The 25,268-nt window shown below is 46.9% G+C and overlaps 2 protein-coding genes, 1 long non-coding RNA gene and 2 pseudogenes across 5 annotated transcripts in view; 1 reads left to right on the top strand and 4 right to left on the bottom strand.

The window, feature by feature from the left end:
* Window positions 1-25,268, top strand: part of LOC117190511 (lamin-C-like) — a 128,072-nt gene that overhangs the window by 34,860 nt on the left and 67,944 nt on the right. For both annotated transcript variants that reach the window (XM_033395578.1, XM_033395579.1), the window contains exon 4: window positions 2,369-2,431. In XM_033395578.1, the coding sequence (XP_033251469.1) occupies window positions 2,369-2,431 (63 nt within the window). The remainder of the gene's footprint in view (window positions 1-2,368; window positions 2,432-25,268) is intronic.
* LOC117190514 (transformer-2 sex-determining protein-like) lies at window positions 3,135-3,959 on the bottom strand. Its single transcript, XM_033395582.1, has 4 exons — window positions 3,867-3,959; window positions 3,570-3,741; window positions 3,286-3,515; window positions 3,135-3,217 (listed from the first exon to the last, which is right to left on the bottom strand). Exons 2-4 carry the CDS (start codon window positions 3,584-3,586, stop codon window positions 3,192-3,194), a joined length of 273 nt encoding a protein of 90 aa, XP_033251473.1. The 5' UTR covers window positions 3,587-3,741; window positions 3,867-3,959; the 3' UTR covers window positions 3,135-3,191.
* On the bottom strand, window positions 4,964-5,192 carry LOC117190517. 2 transcript variants are annotated; one of them, XR_004473715.1, is made up of 2 exons: window positions 5,115-5,192; window positions 4,964-5,018 (listed from the first exon to the last, which is right to left on the bottom strand). It is a non-coding gene; the product is annotated as an uncharacterized LOC117190517 (long non-coding RNA). The 2 variants fall into 2 exon arrangements; XR_004473714.1 differs by having other exon boundaries at window positions 5,105-5,189.
* Window positions 12,546-18,105, bottom strand: LOC117190515 (annotated as a pseudogene).
* On the bottom strand, window positions 18,742-21,140 carry LOC117190516 (annotated as a pseudogene).

Below are 25,268 nucleotides of genomic sequence, written 5' to 3' on the forward strand. Positions count from 1 at the left end.
AGAGTAGATGGATCGGGGCTTGGGCGGGCGTTGCTAGCGTCGTGTATCGAATGGTGTATGTGGACGTGGAGTGGGGTGGAGTCGGTGCCTCGGCTAATTGGAGTGAACTTACGCAATCGGGTGTTTTTACTTCGGTAATTTGACACTTTATTGTACGTATTAGTAGTTTAAAAGCACTTATTTTTACTTCGTCGCCGATGTCTTCTCGTGAGTTGCGGGTACCGCGTCTGTACTCCGGGTCGAGTCTCTGCTTAAGTTGTTCTTTGGTTCTCGTCGCCGTCTTTTTATAGGCCCGTATTGCAGGGTCGGCGGGTTTTCAAATGCGCTTCCGCGTCGGGGCGCACTTTGCCGTTCTTGGTGATCGTTGCAGATTTTGGCGGCGCCGACTTTCCTCCGTCGATGAACCCGGAAAACCGCACTCGGCCGATGGCTTGGCTTGGAGTGGGGGAAAGCTCGTGTGACCTGATGTCTTTGGTCATCGTTCTATAGTTGGCGCGTGTTGATCGTTAGTTGCTTGCGGAGGGGGCGCTGGTTGTGGGGTGCGGTGCGATGCGCTCATTATAGGTCGGGGGACGGATTGTATCGAAACCTTTTAGGTTCGTTACACTATTACCAACTGTAAGCATCAATTTCATGAAAAATGTCGTCGAACCTACATCGAAACCAAAAAGGAGTGTCCTGTATGCAAACAATTATGTCATCCGAAAGATTTAATTACGATGTCTGGTGCAATGGTAGGTCAACGTCCACAACCAGCAACAGGTTCAGTCACCAAGGGGGCCACTCCGAAAGCACATCATACGCGTAGCAAATCGAGACAGGGAAATGAAGTGGCAGGTCCACCAACCGGCCGCAAAGGTCCAGCCTTAAATACAACTGTTACTCATAGCCCAGCTATGACCAGTAGTATTAATACCACGCAAAAAAGGCGGCCTCCAAGAAAACAGACCCAAGCAAGATCCGGTTTGGTAAATTTTTCGAACAGTTCCAATAGATCTCCGATCCAGAACCGTTTGGATTATGAGCAGATCCTTAGTATGATGGAAAATTTAATAGACAGAAAGTTTGCTACCTTACAGGTACAAACCAATTTAGAGGGAAACGAACAATTTGTAAATTTGAGAAATCAAAGTTCAGTTGGAAGTGCGCAGTCCCCAATAGGGCGAGTACAGTCTACGACACGATCCCAAACGAATACCGGAGGGGTCCTGCGTCCTGAGAAAGTAGCACAAATTGTCCAAAGTTGGACCGTAAAGTTTGATGGTTCAATCAAAGGTCCAAGAGTGCAAGAGTTTCTTTATCGACTCCGAGCACTGACGGAGGATAGTTTGAACAATTTCAGTTCTTTATGCAAGAATTTGCACCTCGTCTTATGTGGTAAAGCCAGAGAGTGGTATTGGCGCTATCGGAAAGAGATTGGTAGTGTAGAATGGGAAGAGTTTTGCGAAGCTCTAAAGAGTCAATATCACGATCACAAGGATGATGATATCATTATGGAAGAAGTGCGAGCGAGGAAGCAAAAAGAGGGCGAACTGTTCGATGTATTTTACGACGACATAGTCACTCTTGTGTCTCGAATGATTATTCCTCTAGATGAGTACAGGTTAATACAGCAACTAAAAATAAATTTAGTACCTGAGTTGCGTCAGGCTCTATTGTATGTAACTGTATCGTCAGTAGCGCATCTAAGGCAGTTAGTGCACATGCGAGAGAATATTTGGAAAGGACAGGGCTTCCGAGGAAGCACAGTTCAGAAAACTTACAAGCCAACAATAGCAGGCTTAGAGGAAGCGGCCTCTGATACAGGAAAGGACGAAAAGGAGGACGAGATACAGGCCCTTAACTTTTCGTCTAAGAAGTTTACCTGTTGGGACTGCGATCAGGAAGGTCACTGGTGGTACTTGTGCTTACAGCCTCGAAGCATATTTTGCTATGGCTACGCAGCCAAAAAGTCTATAAACCACAATGTTCCGTTTGCTTAAAAAAGTCCGAAAACTTCAGAAGGGGACCATCCGCCGACAGCAGTCGGATGGCCCCGAAGTAAATGTTTTAATTCCTTAGACAAATCGGCTGAGAGTAGCTACTGCACGGGTTGAGTGACTACGCCTCGAGGAAAGAGTAGTCCGTAGTCAACTCGACAACGGAAGCCTACTTGCATTTTTGGTTCATCTATTTTGTGTGTCTTGGCTAAGCTAACCAAAAGTAACGTAACGAAGAGAAATAAAGAAAAAGAACAAGAAAATCAGGGAAAGCAGCACGCAAAGAGAAAAATCTAAACAAATGCAACTAATGGTTTAATCGCGCATGTTGATTCAGATTTAGTACGATCAGTGGTGTCTCGTGTAAATAATCAATTTTTTTGACTTAGTGCCCAAACGGAAAACACATCGAACCTCATCGCAACGACGAAGGCCTTCGGCGGACAAAACGAGTGAGTGCATACAAAACAATAAGACATGTAAGCTATCTGTATATTAAATTAGTTATTTATATGATTGCCACCAAACGTAAAATGATTGAAAATTAGCGTGAAAACAAAAAGAACGAGGTGGAACGTTGTGAGTTGCTGCGGACACCGCAGAGTATGGCTCTCCTGCGGCAGACGCCGCTAATATTAAACGACACGACAAAGAGTGCGTGCGAGAGAGACAGAAAATCAGTCTGAGCGTGACGTCGGGCGCTGCGTAGCCACTGAAAATTGATTTCTTGCCTTTTGCTACAAAAATGATCCGATCTGATCCAGATTCAGCAATCTGATAGATATGGTCATTATCTATGATCCTGCGTTTTTAGTTTTCTCGAACGTGCAATATTGTGGATGCCACAGATTTTCGTCCTTTGTGGGGGCGGAAGTGGGCGGGGCGAAGTTTTGAAATATTTTTGTAGCAGTGACATATCACAGAAGTCTGGATCCAAAACATCGTTGCTCTAGCTCTTATAGTCTTTGAGCACTAGGCGCTGAAGGGGACGGACGGACGGACGGACGGACGGACAGACGGACAGACAGACAGGGCTCAATCGACTCGGCTATTGATGCTGATCAAGAATATATATACTTTATGGGGTCGGAAACGATTCCTTCTGGACGTTACACACATCCACTTTTACCACAAATCTAATATACCCCAATACTCATTTTGAGTATCGGGTATAAAAAGAGATGGGCGCAATTGGCGCGTTTTGTACAGGAATTACTCATAACGCGATGAGGTGCGGTCTGGAATGAACAAAAAAAATGTTTATTTGTCCATCTCTGAGATCCCCTTCAGCTGATTATGCACTTACACTTGCGCACCGGCGAACGCGACCGAGAACGTGAAACGCTGCGACTGCGTACATAACGACTGCGACTAGACTCCTTCGGATAATTTCGGTTTGCACGTTTGTTGCGGTATTCGCGGTCGCTGTGTTCATTGCGGTATTCACGATAGCGACGGCGAGAGTCCTTAGTTGTTGAAGAACCGTAGTCGCGATATCGAGAACCACACGGTGAACCGGAGCGCCCATACTGGTTGCTGCAGGAAATGTGTTTAATGTGGAACCCTTAGACTAGTGCAAATAGTACGTACCGAGACGAACGTCCCATGTAGATTCCAGGAGTAGGAGTGTGGGCACGTTGGGTTATTGAAAAGTCAACGCGTATGCGACGGTTGTCAATCTCAATGCCGCAGCAGGAATTCTTAGCGACACGGGCGTCGGCGACATTTTGAAAATAAAGCAGAAACCACGCGAGCGATGGGTCTGTGAAAGCGAGGGATTAGATAAATAAGAAAAACAATGGGGACAAACATGGAAATGTGTGAAGATGTGGAAAGAAGCCTTTAGTGGTTTGCTATGTTTGTTTAGCAAGCACTCACAATTGTTACCTATTTTGATCTAGCCAGACATCCAACCGGACAGGACAGCAAACCCTTAAAGCTGTTCCGCCATTATATTCATTTTTCTGAGGGTCTTTCCAGGGTGGCGGGAGTTTCTTTAAATGTTAATTATGCTAAACAGAAATTTCTCTACTATTAGCAACTGCTTTCCGCTGGTTTGCAAGGCCATAGAAACACAATGCGGAATTACGCAGCAGGGACCTGTGGCCAGGTACGAACTGGACCAACTCCTGAGACAACTAAATGCTAAGGAAAGGCTATTGGCATCCAAACTCTATTGCCAGTTACCAGCCAATGTTGGCAGCTTTCGGGTTTTACTTCAGCTACAGCAATTGCGGATCCTCACCGCCACGGAGTATATATTAAGGTACGATTCGCCTAATACAATATGATCAAAATGTGACAGTGATTCATCCCTGATATCAGTAAAGAACACTCTGAGCAAAAAAAAAAAAAAAAATTAGTGGTGGAGTCTGGCAACTTAGGGGGTGTGCACATTTAACCGAACTTACCTGGGCATCTATAATCATTTGAATGGGGCCGTATTTGCTGAAAAGGTCGCGCACCTTCTCCTGGGAAGTATTGGTACTCAAGCCGAAGACACCAATGCAGCGGTTTGTCTTGGGACTTTCCGAGGATCCTCCAATCTATGAAATACGCACGTGAAAAAATATCAAGAATAATTCATACGCATCGCATTCAAATACCTGACGGTCCTTTGACTGGCGCCTAGAGCGGTTGCGTTCTCCTGAAGGCGATATGGAGCGGGATTGCGAGTGAGAACGCGAGCGCGAACGGCGACGTAAGCCTGAGCTGCGGTTGCTCCCATAGTATTCAAAATGAGACCTTGATTTTGTGTTACAATGGAATTTGATTAGAAAATCTTCGATGGTTCTGGCTGTTCTTCTTTCTGTTGTGTGTTTTGCAATTGAAATTGATTTTGACACTTGAAAAATGTTTGCGAATTGTGTTTTGTGTGGCTCTGAGTTCTGATTTTGATTCGATGGGAAGGAACTTTGCTTGGGGTTTCAACCAATTTGTTATTTGTGGCTTTGAATCTGTTTCGATGACCGCTCTTTTTTTTCCTGATTTTGGCACTTGAAAACTGTTTGCGAATTGTGTTTTGTGTGGCTCTGAGTTCTGATTCGATGGGAAGAAAATTTGCTTTGCTTTTCAATAAATTCAAATAAATGGCCTGTTGGAAAATACAATTAATTAATGCGCACTTTTTCTTACATGTTGATTGTTTTTCTTCTTGCACAATTTTTTGAGGAGCAGGAACCACTTTTGTTGAAACGACAAATTAAAATGAAGGATTCCAAATGACAATTCAGAATATAGCCTACTCGATGTCGATACCCGGTTACTCGATATCTACATCTGTTGTATCATGATGCAATTATACAAGGTGGTCTCGTCGGCAAAAGTTAGTCCCTTAACGTATGCTAGCAATAAGTGCGAGTGAAGGGCACATAGTATAGTGAGTGTGAGTGAGACGGTATATGTTGATGTTGATAACCCTTAACAGGCCCGAGGGTTTTAAAATTTTAAAATAAAATGATTTTACTGATATATTAATATTTAAATTTTATGCAGCCATTAATAATTTTTCTTCAACATTTTTAGTTATATTAAAATGTTCTTTTACATAATATATAAAGATTACTTCTCATTCTGTGGTATTTTTTTTATATGCTTTTTATAATTTTGTTGTTGTCGGGACATAAGGGCTAAGAATATATCAAAAAATTCGTCCGTGAACAACCTTCATCATCAACAAGCAAGCATGCACTGACGATAAGGGACAACACGAAGGAACTTCGGCTCCCGACGAGACCACCTTGTATAATTGCATCATGAACCAGACCTGAGAGAGTTCAAAAAATCTGAAAAAGAATACAATCACATATTTTTGTCGAAACATATTGCGTGTGTACTAACACATGCAAAGATGTTCTCTCTGCGCTCTCTCTCATGATGACGTCACTCTGGGGTACTGAACGCGCTAGCCAGTGTGTGACGCTTTCGTTGTATGAACTGGCAGATCTATATACCCTCTAGTACCAGGCAACTAGTTCCGCACTGGTGCCGCACTAGGTACCATTCTCACCTCCCTGGTTCCAGATCGATTACCCGCAATGTATTTCAGCGGAGAATTTAACACATGCATGTCCTAGGGCGGAACCACCCCTGGTTCCCGCTCGATTACCCTTCGATTACCCGTAGCTAGTTGCTCAAGAGGTAGTTACCGAACTAGTTACCAGTAGAAAGTCAGCAACTAGTTTCCCACTCGACTACCCTTCGATTACCTGTAGCTAGCTCTGACCTAGTTACCAGTAACTAATTCCGAACTGACTAATGGTAGTAGTCAATCTGGCAGTCTGGAATAATACAAAAATAAAAACACAATGTCTTTCATTATAACGAATAATTTTTAATTATATGATGCTTAGCCTACTCCTGGTTTTTGGCAAGACACTTCTTCTTAAACACCCTTTTCTTCATCCTTTGCATTGCCTTCCGCACAGTGTTTTCGGGGGGCTCATCGCCAGGCGGAATACATTCTGTAATTAATATTTGTTTTAATTTATATGAAAAATTTTTAAATCTCTAGAAGTGTAAATGGTATTTTACCTAGCAAAGCTGCAAAAAAATTCTTTGTGGGTCCTAAGGGCCTTCTTCCCTTGGACCCCATCGACGTTATAAGCTAGAACAATTTCCTCACTCAATTTCCTCGCCAGCTGGCTGGAGAATCGATTTTATTGCTGTTATCTGTTATCTTTCCTGCACAACGCTAACTTTGCAATGTTAGCTTCCCTTTCACTCTTACGGAGTCTACGCAAATGCCTTTTGCTCATCATTTTATTTCAAATATATAATATATATTTGTATATATGTATGTATGTATATATGTATATATTTGCACGTACCTGTTTATATTAATTTGATTTATTTATTAATTCTTTTCCACTTTTTTAATAAATGTTTACACAAAAGACTCTTCCAGCGATTAGATGTTGTACAGAAGTGAACAAAATCAACGCACAAAGCAAACGAGGAAAACAAATGCATTTTGTTTGTGTAAATTCTTGTCTCTTTCATTCCACGAGCGCAACTACAGTAAAATATCACGATTAACTTACTATTTCGGTGCTTATTGCATGTCGTGGCTCGGTAAAAACTAGCTGAGTGGGCACTGTAACTCCACGGAATTGCGGTTGCTTGCCGCCTTCAAAAACAAACCGAAGGCGGCTTCGTTTTTGGGTTCTTTTTCGACTGGTCCGCGTTCGCTTCCCGCGTAACTAGTTGCAGAACTAGTACATTGTAGTCGACGCAGACCTGGTCCGCGTTCGCTTCCCGCGTAACTAGTTGCAGAACTAGTACATTGTAGTCGACGAAGACCTGGTCCGCGTTCGCTTCCCGCGTAACTAGTTGCGTAGCTAGTTGCGCGGTAAACAGCGCAGAACTAGTTCGAGAGGGGTCAATTGACCCCTTTGGTTCTACAGTATACTGTATGGTTAGTGATTTTGGCGAGAGTGTGCTATCGAATGCGTTACCACTAAGCAGTCTGTTGATTCTTTTAGCGTCAATGGCTTTAAGCTTAGTTTTATTTAGGAACCACGGTTTGGATGATGTTGAGGGGAAAAGCGAGCAGTAACCTCGGTGCTTGATACTAGCAAACTCGGCGTATTCTCTCTCCCATTCTGCTTTTAAAATTCTGTGTATTTCGCACATAGCGTCTTTAAGGTTCCATTTAACCACTGGGTATTTTCCTCGTCTGTGAGCTTCTTTGGCTGCTGCGTCAACTGAAGTGTTCTGAGGGATGTTAGCGTGTCCGGGAATGTAGTGAACCTCTACAGTTCTTAGATGTGGATTTTGTTGGATCTTTTCTCTGATTTTGTAGGCGATAGAGTTATCCTGAATTTTCTTCGCCAGAATGAGGGCCCCGTTTCTGCTGTCTGTCAGGAGCGCGACACGAGGAAAATTGTACAAAATAGCATAGCCTAATGCCTTCTCGATAGCAAGGAGCTCGGCGGACAACGAGGAAAGGGTTTTGTGCGTGTAATAGCTATCTAAAAAACCTGTCCTATCGTGCAGGAAAGCGGCGCTGGAATGCCCATCTGCGACTGACCCATCCGTGTAATAGATTTCAAAACCACCCTTTGTCAGCTGATCCTTCTTTTCCCCGTGGAGCAGCATGATACCTGCCTGGTCTATAGCGTGCTTGTTGGGTGCAGAACCCTTGAAAAATTCTAAGTCGGAGCTAATTTTAGTGCAAAATGAAGCTGTGTTCTCGAAAACCTCAACTCTGTCTATTATGCTGCCAAGCTCCCGATACGCCTTAGCGTAGCCCGTGTTTAAATCCCTATTTGCTGACACTGTTTCACTTGCTGGGAGATTAAATGCAAACCCCTTAACCAACTCTTTCGCCGCCAGGAATCTCATCCTGTAGTCCGGGGGAAGTTCTCCTGCCATGTGATATATGATAGGAACGGGAGTGCAGATTATCAGACCCAGCGACTTTCTGAGGTGATGGTTGCAGTGGGATTTGATTTTGGCCAAGGCAGATTTGGACAGGTTGCAGAATGATGAGCACGCGTACTCTAGCCTACTTCTGACAAATGCCTTGTAAAATATAAGCCCTCTTTTTGGGCTGACACCATAGTGACACCCACTGAGTAATCTGAGAAACGCACAGTTTCTGTTCGATTCCGAGATGGCCAGATCAATGTGACCAGAGGCTGAGTTGTTTGCTGAGATAGTCCTGCCTAGGTATTTGATTAGGTTTTGTCTGATCTCAACTCCTTGATGCGAGATATTTAGCGCAGCTCTACGATTGTTGAAGTAAATCACTTTAGACTTCACCGGATTGAATGACAGGTTTAGCCTATTGCATTTTTCTTTGAACTTATCTATACTGTCTTCCAGCACCCCTTTCGCAATGGATACGTCTTTATGAAAACAAACTATGAAAAAGTCATCAGCATACTGAAACAGTAAGCAGTTATGACTGTTAATATCATGTAGTTCGGCTGTGTAAAGGTTAAAAAGGGTTGGGCTGAGACAGCTACCCTGGCTAACACCTCTGTTCACCTCTACTTCGCTTTTGCCCTTTATGAGAATTCGTCTGTTAAGGAAGCTGGAGATCCAAGCCGTGAGGCTTGTATTGAACCGCATATCCCTCATCCTGTGCTCGAGTGTGTCCACTCTTACGCAGTCGAACGCTCTTTGTAAATCTAGGTAAGCTGCGACAACCTGACAACCCCTCGCCTTCAGCGCTAGAACTTTGTTGATAAGGTCGTTGATGCAAAGAGCCGTGGACCTGTTTCTCCTCAAGGCATAGGACCTGACCGGCAGCAGGTCACAGTTTGCTATGTGCTCGTCCAACTTCAACTTTATCAACCCCTCTATGGATTTAAACAGCGTGTTAATCAAATAAATCGGCCTATGGTTTTGGAAGGAAGTAGGGTCTGCATTCTTCTTGGGGATGGGTACCACTTTTATCCTGCGCCAGACTTCAGGGATGACGCCACTCAGCCATACTTTATTTATAATTTCAAAAATGTCTTGTTTTTTCCCACTTGGTAGCTTTTGAAGCATCCTGAACGAGATGCCATCAGGGCCTCTAGCCGAATTGGGGTTCCTGGTTTTTAGGAAGGCCAGGAATTCTTCCAGTTCCAGGGGTTCCGGGTCGTCTGGTCCTAACAAAAGGGCAGGAATTTTCTTAGGGGGCCTACTGTTTGACGCGGATGGGGTTACTTTAACCATATTGAGAAAGTTTTTTTCATCTTCGTTCGTCCATTTGTTCCCTACATTTTTGATTTGACCGTATTTTTTGATGTTCTTCACCCTGCTCCACATAGAGGGCGATGAGGAGACCTCTTCTAAAAACTTGGAAAAGTTGCGCTTTCTAAGATTTTTTACGTGATTTTGTAGATTTTTGTCAGCTTCTAAGGTTGCTCTGGCATCAGCCAATTTTTTGGTGAGGTAGAATTTTTGCCTGCAAGCGTTTCTCACGCGAAAAAGTTTTTCCGTTTCCTCGTTCCACCATTTCTTAGCAACGTACTTGTTCTTGCTTGGGAATGTGACCGTGTTTTTTAAGCAGGGATTTCACTTTTTCATTGAGCTCCTCCAGATTTGAGAAATCACTTGCACCCAGAATCCGGGCTATTCTGTTGTGAAGGATCTTCTTGCCTTGGAGGGGGCATTTAGGCCTTGCACTGATAATACAATTGGGAAGTGGTTGCTGTTCGTAATTTTTGTTTTGAGGACTTGCCAGTTAATAGTTCCATTTCTGTAGTTTGAAAAAGAAAGGTCAAGAACGGAGAATTGAGTTGGGCTCCTGGAGAAGGTCTGCGAACCGTCGTTTAGGCAGATAAATCCGGCCTCCCGGGTGGAATTCTCAATTCTCCGACCCTTGCGATCACAGATCGGACTTCCCCATATAGAAGACCTAGCGTTGAAGTCCCCGCCCACTATTGAGGGTATGTCAAGCGAAGCCGCGAATTCGAAAAACTTTTTTGTGCCCGATTTAAACTGTGAAACTGTTGTTGATGGCGGTGCATATATGCTAAAAATATTGAAATTGCTCTTGAGGTTTAATGTTTTTATTCCTAAAATTTCCAAGTCGTTCTCTATTTTTAAAATGCTGAATTGAATGTTTTTCCTGACGTAGATGCCAACCCCGCCGTAGCCGTCCTCTCTGGGCCTGCAGAAAAAGTTATAGTCTAAAATGCTGCAGTCCGCGTTGTTCAGCACCCAAATCTCTGAGAGGATGGCAATATATATTGCGTTCTTGTCTAGGAACATTGAGAGGAGCTGTTTGTTGTTGTTGTGTGTCAGACTTTGAATATTTAGCTGAAGAATCTTCATTGTTGGATGTTTTGAGAACCAACTGCCATCCCTTGGGCAATCTGACGCCTATCTAGTTCTGCGTTGGAAGCATTGACAAATTCTCTAATTTCCTTAATAAATTTATTCGCTAAAGAACCCCCTTTAATGATGTTGTTTGGATCAATCAGGAACGCTGTGAGTTTGGCTCCTAGTGCGTTTAGCTTATCCTGGGCCAGAGAAGATGCCACGGATGAAGATCTAACAAATTTCTCGCTCATTTGGACGCAGTCTGAGTTTATTGAGTTCTTCCACTCTGCCATGTTGGCTGCTGCCTTGGCCGCCTCTGCGTTCCGGGCGGCAACCCTATTGGATTTGGTCACTTCCGCGAAAGAGGTGACAGAATGAATTTCCCTGGCGGACTCTAAGCTGTTATTTAAGAATTCAGGGGAGCGGTTAGATTGCCAACTGGGTCTAGGAAATTCCCCTTGATGCCTTAGGTTGGGGGAAGTTCTATCAAAAAGGATCGGATATCTAGCCTTGACCTCAGCTCTAGTTAGGTTTTCCAGTGTCATACACTTTTGAATGGCGTACGCTTTTTTCCTGGCCTCACACTGCGGGAGGGTGGCAGCATGTTCCCCTTGCAGTTAGCACAGACCAGCCCTGAGCAGATAATATCTTTGCTGTGATCTTGTCCGCATTTGAAACATTTCGCTCCACTCTTGCAATGTTGCGCCAGATGGCCAAACCTAAAACACCTGAAACATTGAATAAGCTGAACAAAAGGTTTCACTTCTACTTTAGAATATAGAAAATTGATTTTGGTTGGTAACTGCTCTCCTCTGAACCAGAGTTTCACCCTGCCAGTAGGTACACGTTCCCCCGATGCTCTATCTCCTCAATTGGGATATCCGAGGTTACAAGCTCCGCTAGCTGTTCCTCCGAGTAGTGCCCGGGGATCCCAAAAATGAACCCTGCTTTTTGGACGAAGTGCCTAAAGATTCGGGTTGAGTACCCTTGAGCAGCGAAAACACTGTTTTCCACTAGCCCGTTTGCACACTCCGCCGACCCGCACACAATCTTGCACCTGCCATAGCCCATTCTAGCAACCTCCTCGATATCGCTAATGCCCTGTTTCAGCAGCAGATCGGATAGATCAAACTGGTTTATAGCAATTCTGGCATTATTCGCACTCATTTTGTCGATACAAACAATGTATGGGCCTTTATGCCCCTCATAATACTTGTTAACGATGATTTTTAGGTTACTTCCGTTTTTCGTACTCACGTCATGCTTGTTGTCGTGTTCGTGGACATGTTTGTCGACACGTTCGTCGACAAGTTTGGTTTCTTGCACAGCAGTTTAGAAGCCAAAAGCTGCGGAGCCGTTTTTGCCGCCATCTTTACTCCTACCCGCATGGCGGATTTAGCTTCTCCTTCCCTTTTTTTCAGCGTTTCCATGCGAATTTTAACTCCCGTCTACTCCGTGGCCATCCTTGTCTTTCCTATGCTTGCCATGCTTCTCAGGGTCCAGACGGAGTTCCAAGAGCCGTTTTAAGAGTTATTCCGGAACGCCATGCAGTAAATTCCAGGTTTTTCGACTTAATTGATGAAGCTTTGGGAATTTCTTCGCGCCGTCTTCGTAGGCGTGTGGGGCGCCCCCAGAAGCTTCGGAAAATGTCTTTTTGATTAAAACTATCAGCGAACGTCTTGAAATATGTTAATTTTTTCCTTCCGCAAACAATTTTAGGTACGCGCCATACCAGTGTTAAACAACGTTTTTTCCGTAAGTTTAATTAAATCAACTTTTTGTCAACAAATGAGAACAGCTGTTTCATAGAGATGGGCAATCTCTTCGATTGTAGAATTATCGGTTTATGTGCTATCGCGAATATTTGAATTTTTGTTGTATATTTTATTTGAAATATGTCTAGTATGAAGAAACTTTTCTATTAACATATTTTCGTCAACAAGTCAAAAGCCCCGTACCATTGCGCACAGGGAGGCCGACCATCAAGCTACTTGAAGGGGAATTGAGGTCATCCGACCTGCCGAAGCCGGCGGCGCTCTTTAAGAATTGCAAACTCGATTCGAAAGACATTTGCTGGAGAGGAGAGGAAGAGTGCTCCATGCCCTTGCGCGACAGAGGTTGGAAGGTTCCATCAAAGGTCATGTAATCAGCTATCAGCGACAGGTGCCGACGATCCACTGTAATGCCGTACACCTTGAACACGTTGCTAACCTCCTTGACAATGACTTGAGACGCTGCCTCAATGCCGTAAGTGCGCGCTATGGCATGAATATCATTGGAGTACCACCGATTCACATCCAATACCATTTTGTGATGGAACATTTCACCCATATTGATGCCATCCGTCTTCAGGAGTTGCTCATCGTCGTTGCCCTTGTAGATGATGGCTCGCTTAATGTGCGGCACCTGGTGGACTACACTCTTGGCTGCCAGCTCACGTATAATGGAGGTCATATCGGGCTTCTGGTAGCGAACACTCAATTGCAGTTTAACCTTGCACCACAGATGATTCTCCTTGTCAAATGTGTAGTCCTTCACCATTTGGTTGCTAAGAAGTTTCTCCACCGACTTGTCATCTACATCGGCGCTCTCGTTGCTTTCTCCTCTGTTCTCCTCGTCGTCTTGCTCCTCCTCTTGCTCCTCATCGTCGTCTGTTGGCGGACGTAATAGAAAAGTAAGAACTTTAATGGTGAATATTTATTGGGAATACTAACCATTAGCATCGTGTAGTTCTTCAACATCGTCTGGATCATCGTAGTCCTTTTCATCTGTTTTGCGTTGCTTCAACTTCAGTCCTGTGGTGTCGTCATCGCCCTAAAGAAAAGTATCACGATATTAGGGCGCTGAAATGGCCGACATATAAGTTCTTTGTTTACGCCATCATCCGATGAATCTTCATCGTTGTCAGCAAGGCTTTTGTTCGGACCCATATAATCTGCGTTGTCCAGATCGTTATCTTCGTCCTTATTGTTTTCGCCCACTTTTTTGTCATCGATTTCGATTCTAGAAAATGAATGTTTTTGCGGTCAAAGGGCTACTCTTCCAGAACTACTCCTGTACTCACATTTTCGATGTTTTTTTGGCATTGGAAACTTTGAGGATGGCCCGAATTAGCTGCTTGAAGTAGGTCTGGTGCATGTACTTAATCATCCGCTTTGGTCGCACACCATAGTCCTCTTTGTAGACCTCTCTGGGCAGGAACTGGAAGCGCAGCTCATACTCGTAGGCTCGTTCCGGCTCCAAGCTCAGACTGGTGCTGATGTGGACGGCTGCGAATGGGAAATTTTACATAAATAAGATATTTCTTGAAAGCTTACTCGAATTCTTACACTCCAAGAGATTGGCCAGAGTCACACAATTCAGGGCTATGCGCAACTTTTCGGCTTGAGCTTGCTGTCCCGGCCTGATGGGTATGTCCATGGAGGGCGTCTTTATGTTCGAAGAGGCCAGCATGAGAATCTCTCGAAGCCGGGGAATACCCAGAGTTACGTTCATCTCACCACGACCGGCAAAATGGAAAGTGTTCAGCGTCATCTGTGTGGAGGACTCTCCAATCGATTGGGCGGCCATCAAGCCTACGGGTTCTCCCGGCGCGGCCAATGCTTTGATGCTCTTCATACGCATTATGTCGCCTATCGTGTCCTTCTGGCTTGGCTGTTTGCGCGCATGGTCATCGATGAGTTTGCGCGTCCTCTCCGAGACGCTGCCGTAGTAAAGATCTTGCTTGTAGACGGCCACTGATGGGTCGGGACAAGGAGCGTACTTCTTGCGATACAAGGCCTTGTCCTCGGCATCGGCCTTCTTGCACAATTTAAGCAGACCTTCGTCGAAGCGACTCCGTCCTGTTTTCGCATTGATCTCATTGGGCCGCTTGACCTCTACCTCCTCGCGCAGCTCCTCAGAGAAATGAGTGAAAGCGGCCCGCAATTTGGCTGGTTTCTTTTTCTCCCAGCTCCGTATGTGCTTCTCATGGCGCAGCACTTTGGCCAGACCCTCCTCATCCTTCATCACCTGCAGCAGGCTGGGCCGCAAGATGGCTGAAGCATTTTGGGTGAGGAAGTCCGCACAGAACTTTTCGTTGAAGAACTTTGATTTGAGAATATCCAGACCGTCCTCGCCGTAGAGGAACTGCACGACACTGTTATCGCTATCACGGACAGTGAGATCATAGTGGACAGTCAAGCCCTCCAGATGTCTTCACTGCAGTATCAATTAGACCCTGAAATTGGAGAGTGATTCAATATCCACAATGTGGGGCACGGAAAGATCCAAATCTTACCTCACGACCTGCCATGCAATGAAAGAAAAAGTCCTGCGGCTGTATGCCGGTCATAAATCGCCCATCGATGAAGCCACCCGACTTGGGTGACGTCTCAAAGGAAGTGAAGCTTGGCAGAGACTTGCCCGATATCATCAAGGGCGGTCTTTTGCCTTCCAACTCAATCTGCCCGAGAAGGCAGGAGATTTGCATGGTGTTAACCATGGATCCCTTGGCACCAGACAGCACCATCAGCTGCAGATTGTTTAAGGGGAACTTGGTGATGAGGCCACCAGGCAAGCAAGTTCTGGAAGGAAATCACAATTGTCAATGAAGCTCCCGTGCAGGAAGAATATTCCCGGCATACTTGTTGATATCATTGGTGAAGCCGTCTAGCAGTGATTTGTATTTGCGATCGAGCAGCACTCGGAATTTCGGATCCTTCACATAGGCCTCCTCTATTTGCTCGGCCAGCTCATCGTGGGGCGGGACATCGTCCAGCTCCAAGGCTGCGGCAACGGCACTGTTTCCCACGTCACGACACTCCTGTATGATCAGTCGTCTCTTGCGATCTGCCTCGCCAGTAACCAGAATGTCCTTGACACCCAGATTAAAGCCCTCCAGTTGCAGAAAGAATGTGAAGACCTTAGTGAAGGCTGTGAGCAGGCGGGTGGACACATCGCCACCGTAAAGCTCGTACATGCAGTAAATGAGGCCAAAAGTGGTCGCGCCGTACTGCTGCTTATCCAGAACACCGACCAGCAGCTCGCCTCTCCTTATTTGCACCTGGCTCTCGCTCAGCTCATGTTCCTGAGGATTGCTGCCATGCAGTGCTGGCCGAGGACGTGCTACGTTCCAGTTCTTTGTGAGAGTAGGAATCATTTTAGAACTGAGAAAAGTATTCGAACTGATCCACTTACCTTGCCGCCGATCTTGGCAAACGAATCTAAATTGACCAGCTCATAGCCGTCGGGAATCAGGTTTATAATAATGGTGAACAGGACCTGCTTACCAGACCAGAGCATGGCCGGCTTGATCAGGGCTGGGGGCAGCAGCTTGACGTCTCCCTTCAAGTTCGAGAGCCCCTGGAAGACCAGTTGCTGGTAGTCCTCGCGGTTAAAGAATCGTCCGCGAATAGACAGCTTCACGCCCGAGATGACGTGATCCTGAATGAGGCCACCCAGGGGAGTGCCATCCTTTGGCACCAGGTAATTTCTGGCCACATTCACCAGATTGTAGGCCTCCGCTCGGGCCACCTCGCTCTGCGGATAGTGGGCATTCATCTCGTCGCCATCGAAATCGGCGTTGTATGCCTTGCAATTCGAGTAGTGGAGGCGGAAGGTCTTCTCGCCGCGCAAAATCCGTGCCTTGATGGACGGCTTGTGCAGCGAGGGTTGACGATTGAGCAGCAGACAATCTCCGTTGAGCACGTGACGATGGACAATCTTAACGCCGTCCTTGGGATTGGACAGCAGCAGCTTGGCCATGCTGGCTCGCTTGGCTGCATTGTCCGCGGGTATGTAGGTGGTGAACCCATTGCTATCCTGTATGTAGTTCGCATCGGGATGGACGTCCTTACCACGATCATTACCATTTTGCGTAGATCCGTCACATTCCACTCGGTTACGGGGATGGGGTAGGAGAGCTTTCGGGCAAAGATGTCGGGTATGCCGATCTCGTCCACGTCTATATTGGGATCGGGCGTGATGACAGTACGTGCGGCATAGTTGACTCTCTTTCCCATCATATGCTTTCTGATGAGACCATCCTTCTTCTCCAGAATCTGCTTCAGGCCCTCGGCAGACTGCACTTCCCTCGACATATTCACATCGAGCAGGACATCGACTGATGTCTGCAGGGACAGCCAAGCATTGTACAGCTTCTCGTGGGCATTCGATCCCTTCATATCCTGGTAGGCGGCCAATGCATGCTCCGTGAGCTTCTCCTGATTGCCCCTCATATGCCTCAGCACCACATTCAAGACGTTGTTGTGCTCGATGATGTTGACGTAGATGTCCGTCTGGAGATTCCCCTTGACCATGTCGTTGACTACATTCGTGGGACGGGCGCGAGGCGCCGTCACTGGTATGGTGTCCATGAAGAACATATCCACCGGGGAGTACCCGGAATCTGCTGCATCCGTGTTGCTCAGAACGGGCATCAAAAGCCTCAGCAGTTCGGGATAGTTGGCATATATTTGCCTCAGATAGCGACGGCACTCATCTGCGAAGATTACGTTTTTCTGGCCACCGGTCTCAGCGCCATCACCGAGGCTGCAGGAGGAAATTGGTTGGTTGATTAGCGACTAAGTACTCGATGTACTCGATTTGTCTCTTTTATGTCTGCTATGGTCACGTAGAAGACCAATCGCCGATGCATGTACCGCACATAGCGCATTGACTTATTGCAGTGTCTGCATTTCTTGCCGGGCCGCTGCAGGGCATAATGTGTGACGGCCGTGCGTAAGGAACAGGTGGACTTCGTAGAATGGGTGGGTTCCGTTCCAATTTTCAAGAGCAGCTCATGCATGGCAGCGATGCGGGGATGGACGGCCATTATCCAGCTTGATCAGCTCCTCGCTGTTCTGGCAGACGATTTCCGATTTGAAGATCTCCAGCTCCTGCGCCTCAATAATGTATCCGGCATCGATGAGTCGCAGTTGAAGCATAATAATCTCACATTCGTGATCTATAAGGAAAAGTGGTTAGATCCATACGATACTATGGTCTCCATCATTCATTATCCCTCACCTTTCATTTGCAACTTGAAGCAATGCAAACAGAATATGCAGAGCAGGCGCTGAACCAGCTTAATGAAGAAGGGATTGTAGACGAGAGTGCCCAGCTCTATGTGGCCCATGTGGCCGGGACAGTCCTGCATCTTCAGGCACGTCCCACATGGAACTATGCAGCGTCCGTACGAACCCATGCGTATATCATACAGACCACCTGGCATGGGATGACCCAAGGCATCGAAGGCGATGCCAGTTATCACCTTTACGACGCTCAGCTTTCGTATCTCCTGGTCGGTGAAAACAGCAAACTCCAGGTCCGAGGGGAACATGTGGACGTCCAGCGGCCTTTTAGAACCCATTTTAATGGAATTTCTGAACGCTTTTTAGTCGAAATTGATATAAATAATACGAAAATTGTAAGCGCGCACGTGTAGTCAAGTAATCGATATATATATCGAATAGCGAACAGCTGTAGCGCTAGTGAAGAGTTTCTGTCGATAGCAACACAGCTGATAAAATGCCATTTCACAACACTTATTTGCCGCTTTTAATCAGTTCACAATTGAAATTAAAATTCAAATTTGAAACGTGTTTTATATTTATTTAATTACGCACAAATATATACATTGAAAATATAAGTGGATAGACTACAGCTAAGATTTGTTGGTTACTTTTAGAACTTATCACAAGTCAACTGGTATTGCCAGTTCTTAACAGCCAGATTTGGCTCGAATTTGCTGGGGACAGGATCCAGGAGTCCTCAACAGTCCCACTTCCTGCTCCAGCTCCTGCTCCTCCAGCAGCGGGGGTAGCCTTGAAGTCGTACGGCTGTAATTGTCTGGGACGTCGGGCACGTTGGTGGAGAGGCTGCTCCCTTCGCTCGCGTTCAGCCTCGCCCTCGCCTCGCTCACGTTTCGCTGCACGACCACCTTTGCGCCAGGACTCGACACTGGCAATGCCCGAGGTCGCCTGTCCATCCTTTCTACCGCCAAAGATGGTCGTCCAACGAAACCACTTGTGTCATAAGCATTATCAGTCCGACCCCGACGATGCGTTTCGTCTTCCCAGCGGATCCGGATTGCGTTTCAGCAGATAGACGCAGAGACAGAGACAATCCAGAAGCAGACAGACCAAGCCCAACATTGCATAGAAGCCCTGCCGATAGTGCGCTGCATCCGCGTGGGCCTCCAAGAGACGCACCCTCTGCCCCAATGTCCCACCGCGGAATTCATTGTCCTTTTCAAGAGGTAGCAGCACCTGCCAGAACCCATAGACGCGCTGCAAGTGACCGGAAAACCTGGAATCCTGTTGGTTGCTGGACGTTTAGGAGTTGGAGAGACCGGCTCTGTACGTGTCGTGGCGATTCGTCCGTGACAGGCTGCGGTCGATGCCCGCTGCCGTGTCCCCTCTCAGCAGTTTATCGATTTCGGCTTCGTCCAAGCCCCCAGACTGGATGGGCTTCGCCTGTTGCTCGCCCAAGCTGTAGATGAAGGGATTCTGGCGATTGTAGGGCAGCCAGGCATCGTAGATTCTGCCTGGCGTGGGGTTGCCGCTCTTCACGAAGTTGGCAAAGGCTCCTCGCAGCTTCCTGCAGAGCTGCTCCTCCTCGCCAGTGAAGCGACGTCGGGCTATTTGCTGGAACAGACATGGCCCCAGGAGCAGGGGCAAGTCGGAGCTGTGCGAGGCACCCGCAAAGAGGTTCTTTCTGCCCCTCATGTCCATCGCATGGGACTGGTCGAAGATATAGGCGTAGCTGGTGGAACCATTGAGCATGTCCAAGAGACGGAAGAATGGCAGCTCGTAGAGGGACTCTGACAGGAGTCGCTGCATTTCATTCAACAGATGGACGACACTTCCCCCCCTCTCGGGCACTCCGTTGAAGTAGCGCCACTTAATGGCTGCCATCTGCGAACCGTTCTCATCGCTGCCCGCCTCCAGAGAGCGCAGGACATTGGGCATCACTGTGTGATTGATGTACTCCTGCAGCGCCAGTTGGCCCTCTCGGGCCACATCCAGCCAGTAGTCCTGCAGGAAGGCGCCCTCATTCGAGGTGATTCCTAGGAGCACTGGAGGGAGCGTCTGATTGTGGAGTCGCTCCTCCAATCCTCTCCACAAGACAACCCCGAGCTGGTAACTGCCGTTGCCATGGTTGTAGACACTCTCGTAGGCTCTCAGCAAATCCTCCTGGCTCGTCCTCCGCAAGCAGCCGAGCAGTTGCCGGCGCTGGGCTTCTTCGAACTGGCAGCCCAGTTTCTGGATCAGAACTCGGCCCGTTTCCATGATGCGCTGATCATGCCCAGAGCCCAGGGAGCGCAGCACGGGGCCGGGCGACATGAGCACCAATTGCTTCACCAGATTGGACTCTTCCAGAGCACTGGCCAGAACCAGAGCTGCTCCTCCACTGCCATGGCCCAGTAGGGTGATCTGGTCCGGATTGCCCCCGAACGCATCGGCGTTTCTTTGAATCCATCTGATGGCCAGCCACACATCGGTGAGTCCGTAGTTTCCCGGCAGCTGGCGATGCCCCTCCCCTAATCCCAGCCAGCCGTAGATGTTGTTCCGATACTGCACAATAATCACGACGATTCCCTCCGCTGCCAGGTCCAGGCCATTGATGCGATTCCGAGGCCAATCGTAGCCACCACGATCCTCGCCCGTGATGATCACCGCTCTGGGCAGTTTTCCGTACCGCAGCCCCGTCTCCGGTGTCCAAATGTTCAAGTACAGGCAATACTCATCCGTCTGCGCGGCTCTGGGAATGCCGCCACCGCCGGCGACCCCTGCATCCGAGCCCTCATCGTAGATGGTGTTCGAGAGTTGGGGGCAAATGGGCCGCATGGCCATGGCCTGGAGAGTGCGATTCCAGTTGAGGCTCGGCTTGGCGGGCTTTATGCAATATACGAGAACATTTTTAGATACTTCACCTCCATTTGCCTCAGTTTTTGGATTTAAACATTACTTACCGCAAAACGCAGTTCGGCCACGGGCGGCTGGGCATAGGGGATTCCCAGAAAGGCATAGACAGTGCTACGTGTCCCATCCGGAAGGACCTTGAGCTGAAATCGATGGATGGTTGGCATCACTTCACACTTGATCGCTTCGGAGTACTCACGCCAATTAGATCGCCCTGCTCCAGCTTAATGTGGGTTTGCTGGGCCACAACGGCAGCCAGGAGCATCAGGAGGAGGCAATGAATCCTTAATGTGTTCCGCATTATTCCAACGAGCACTTTTTAGCTTTCACTTCTACAAATGTGTATGGCACAACACTTTTGCATAGTTCTTGGCGCATTTAAGCGCATTTATTAATTATGTCGCTTTATTTTTTATAAAAAAATACATACATATATAAATGCTTCGTTGGGGATATTTTTTCACAGCGAAACTATTTGTCCACTCGACGCTGGAATGTAAACTGAGCGACACAAAAAAAAAAACAAACACCATCACCATTTCATGGAAAATGTTTTGTGCTCACCAAAATTTCTGCTAGAATTATTTCAATGGTTTTCTGGTGTCATTACAGCTGCCGCACCGCACCGCACCAAATCATTCATGCATCCAAGAGAACAGAGACACCACCACGCAACAGCAACAATATGGTATGGTTGGTATGCATGTGGCAGGAAGGGAGTCGTGTCATGGTTACGGCTCCACTCGCTGGAGCTGGAGCCTAAACCGAAAATCCATCCCCCTATTCCCATCCATTCGAGGGTTGATTGGTGCTATCACAGATCAAATATTGATTCGAAATATAGTAGATGCATTCTTCAGAATATCGTTTGTACTAGTTTGATGGCTTGCTCTCGATTTTCTGGCATCCATTTTCATTAAATTTTCAGTCTTCCCCCCACGGAACTTCTAGTGCCGCCCTCGTACTTGTTTTCTATTGAGTTCGACTTTTATTCGTACTTTTAATGTCCAACAAAAATAACTCAGAGCTTCCCAGCCCCCGCCTTCCCGGCTGCCAGATGAAGTTGTCGCATTTCTCGTATTGCCGGGCACTCTGCAGCAACTAATTTTCCATTAATGGTGGAGTAATTCCAACTCTGGTCCACTCTGGTGGTGGATTCTCGACTGGTCCGACTCTGTGCGCCGAGGCGGAGTTCCGGTCTGCGGATTTTAAGAGATTCCCGCCCCCAAGCTCACTTGGACCTATAAAAGGTCCGTTGTGTTGCCGCATGGGCATGTGCCCCTTCGCGTTGCCCGAACCGTGAGAGCATACTACTGCAGGTTAAGGGCAGTCCCATCCGGTGGCTTGGATGTATTTGGACAAGGTCCCTGGTTTGATTACGGACAGGTCCGAAATGTCCGTGAGGAAAGCGGCCCCGAGAATACGAAGACGACGATTTCCAAGGGCTGGGCAGTGGCAGAAGAAGTGGGGGACCGATTCCTCCTCCTCCTCGTCGCGACAACTCCTGCAGAAGTCGTTATGAGGGATTGACAGTCTAGAGGCGTGAGTGCCGATCTGCCAGTGTCACGTAATGGCTCTAGTAACTGCAGAGCACTGTGCTCTGCTGAGTTTATACAGCTCTGCTGAGCGCTTCTTCGATCGATATGGCCATATCAATCTTGAGACTTTACAGGAAACGGTTTGCTGCCATCTCCTATTGGCATTTTGCTCGAACAATTCGTGCGTTAGGAGCCTGCACGTAGCCAAGGGCATCGCTACTTGCTCCCTCTCCGATAGGAGAGGAATCGTAGTACCCTGCCTGGCTAGCTCGTCGGCGGCGTCATTCCCCTCGATGTCCCTGTGGCCGGGGACCCATATAAGGAAGAGATCTAACTGCTCTGCGATCTCGTGCAGAGACCTGCGGCAGTCATTTACAGTCGCTGAGTTCGACGATATTGAGCCTAGAGTTTTGATAGCTGCTTGGCTGTCCGAGAAGACGCACACTAAGTGCGTATCTAGAAGTAGTTTGGAGACGATCGAACCTTCAACCTCCGCTTGGAACACACTACAGTGATCCGGGAGCCTGAAGCAATGACTGATGTTCAGCTCGCTGCAGTAGACTCCGCCTCCCACGCGGCCGTCTAGCTTTGAGCCATCAGTGTAGAAGTGGACCGCATTTGCAGGTCCTGGTTCGCCCATCTCCCAGTCCTCCCTAGATGGGATTGATACCTGGAAGGGCGTCGAGAGGTGATCACTGGGGATACAGTAATCTGTCCTCTCTGGTAATTGCGGGAGTCTCATCAGGATTCCCGAGTGCCCAACCGCGGATGCTTTCCACAGTCTGGCTTCTCTCATTCTGAGGGCGGAAAGTGTTGCCACCTTCTTTCCCATGAGATCCACAGGGAGGAGGACTCTTTCATTGTTTTTTCTTTTTAACATATTGTCGTGCGAGATTTGCATGACCTATTCGCCGTAGATTACCCAGGACTACTCCCAGGCGACAGCCTTCAAGTTTATCTGCTAGACACTGCTATCTGCTGCTCCACATTCCCACTGCACATCCACACATTTTTGAAAGAGCCAAAATTTCTGCCAACGTTGTTTCCCCTTCTGCTTGCAAATTAATGAAGTTTGGCGCTTCGGTGCACTTTGGCTTCGTTTCGGTTCGTTCAACGTTCAGAGGGAGGGTCCTTGACAGCATTTAATTACAGTTCAGGATGCGAGGACAATGATTGCTTGAATGGCGTATCATCGATGCAGGCGTGTCTCCATTGATTGAATCAGTTAATGGATTCTTTCACTCAACCCTTCAGCCTTGATTTGTAACTCTGCCAAAAGTTGTGCCTAAAGCGCTATTAACCTAACCTATTAACAAATGTTTAATTTCTAAAATTCAGAATGTACGAGCATTTTTGGTGTATTTTTCCTTTGAGCAGCACACAGGCTACACCCCACTGGTGGTCGCTCGCTTCCGACATTGCAAGCCCCGTTGACACTGTCAAGGTTTTGTATTTTCTCTTTTTGGGGAGTCCTCCGCTGGGGTGCAGCGAAACGCACGGCGGACAGCAGCCAACAAAGCAACCGCCTGGGTACTCTCCACCCTTCACCCCCACCCCCCTTACTATGGTACACATATGGTAGTTGTAGTATTTCGCGCTACAATATTTTGCATTAATTGGAAAGTGGGCCATGTTCAAGCACTCCACCACCCCTCTCCTGTTTACATGCTCGAGTCCTTTAAGTGCTCCCGACTTGTTTGTGTGTGTGTGTGTGTGTGTGTGTGTGTGTGGCTGTGGCTGCAGGCATAAACAAAATGGCTGCCGCTGCTGGCATTCGCGCTGTTTGTCTGCAGAACCGTTAAATTAGGCTTAAAGCAGCAAATAAAAAACACGAAAAAAACTAAACCAAAAACCCCCCAAGAACCGCTAAGTACCTAACGCAAAACTGCTGCAGGATGCTGGTTCGTCTCCTTGCTGTTATTTCTGCTAATTACGTAACTACAGCAGAAGGCGCCTGCCACTGGGTACTACCTATGTTCCAAAAACACAAGCAAAAGCGACTCAAAACCAGTGCCTTGAACTTTGCTTGAAATTCACAGAATGGTGGATTTTCTTAAATCATACATGTAAGATATTACAAACATAGGTTATTGATAATAATAAATCGCGGTATACTGGTAAGTGAAAGAACAATTAGTTTTAATTTTACGCCTTGATCTCTGAGTTCTACTGCTGCTGAAAGTTACGTCTGGCAGCGATTCTCTTTTTACTGGTGTTCCTCTGCTGTGCTCTCCAGCTGTTACTCTGCTGTTGATCTGCTGTTACTGCTTTTAATGCTGTTGCTATGCGTTTACTCTGCTGTTATACTGCTGTTACTGCTGTTGCTCTGCTGTTTGTCTTCTATTACTCTGCTGTTGATCTGCTGTTACTGCTGTTGACATCCTGTTACACTGCTGTTACTGCTGTTGCTCTGCTGTTTGTCTGATATTACTCTGCTGTTGATCTGCTGTTACTGCTGTTGACATGCTGTTACACTGCTGTTACACTGCTGTTGCTCTGCTGTTGATCTGCTCTTACTCTGCTGTTGATCTGCTTTTACTGGTGTTTATATGCTGTTACATTGCTGTTACTGCTGTTGCTCTGCTTTAGATCTGCTCTTACTCTGCTGTTGATCTTCTTTTACTGCAGTTCCCCACAGCTTGCCCACATCTTTTTACACACATAAGTATTCTTCATGCGCAGATTGAAGCTATTATCATTAAATCATCATTTTTATAGATCCTACTTTTCAGTGCAGGCAAAAACACAAGTCAGATTCCCTATTAAAACATAATTTTGAAGATAATCCTATTATAGAGGGGGGTGCCTACAAATTAAAGCTTAAACCGTTGTAAATATCTGATAATCACTTTATTAAACCGGAGATGTCATAGATTTAAATGCCGTTGGGCTTCCGCAGCGCCCCTCCCACCCATTGGGGTTATGTACATAAATCAAATATAAATTCTAATTAATTGAATGTTCAATTAATCCTTTGATTGAATGCATATTTAATTACTATAAATATAGCGAGTGTTTCGACTGTTTCCCTCCCGAACGGCCTCTTCTTTGATATCATTCCGAAGGTGGGAGCAAATCAACTCTGG

Source organism: Drosophila miranda, assembly GCF_003369915.1.
Source record: "Drosophila miranda strain MSH22 chromosome Y unlocalized genomic scaffold, D.miranda_PacBio2.1 Contig_Y1_pilon, whole genome shotgun sequence".
Classification (NCBI taxonomy): domain Eukaryota; kingdom Metazoa; phylum Arthropoda; class Insecta; order Diptera; family Drosophilidae; genus Drosophila; species Drosophila miranda.

Excerpts from the sequence above, each read along its gene's own strand:
- LOC117190514 (XM_033395582.1), bottom strand. Across the intron at positions 3,218-3,285 it reads GCGTTCGCCGGTGCGCAAGT|ACCGCACCTCATCGCGTTAT; the intron begins GTAAGTGCATAA and ends TGTTCATTCCAG.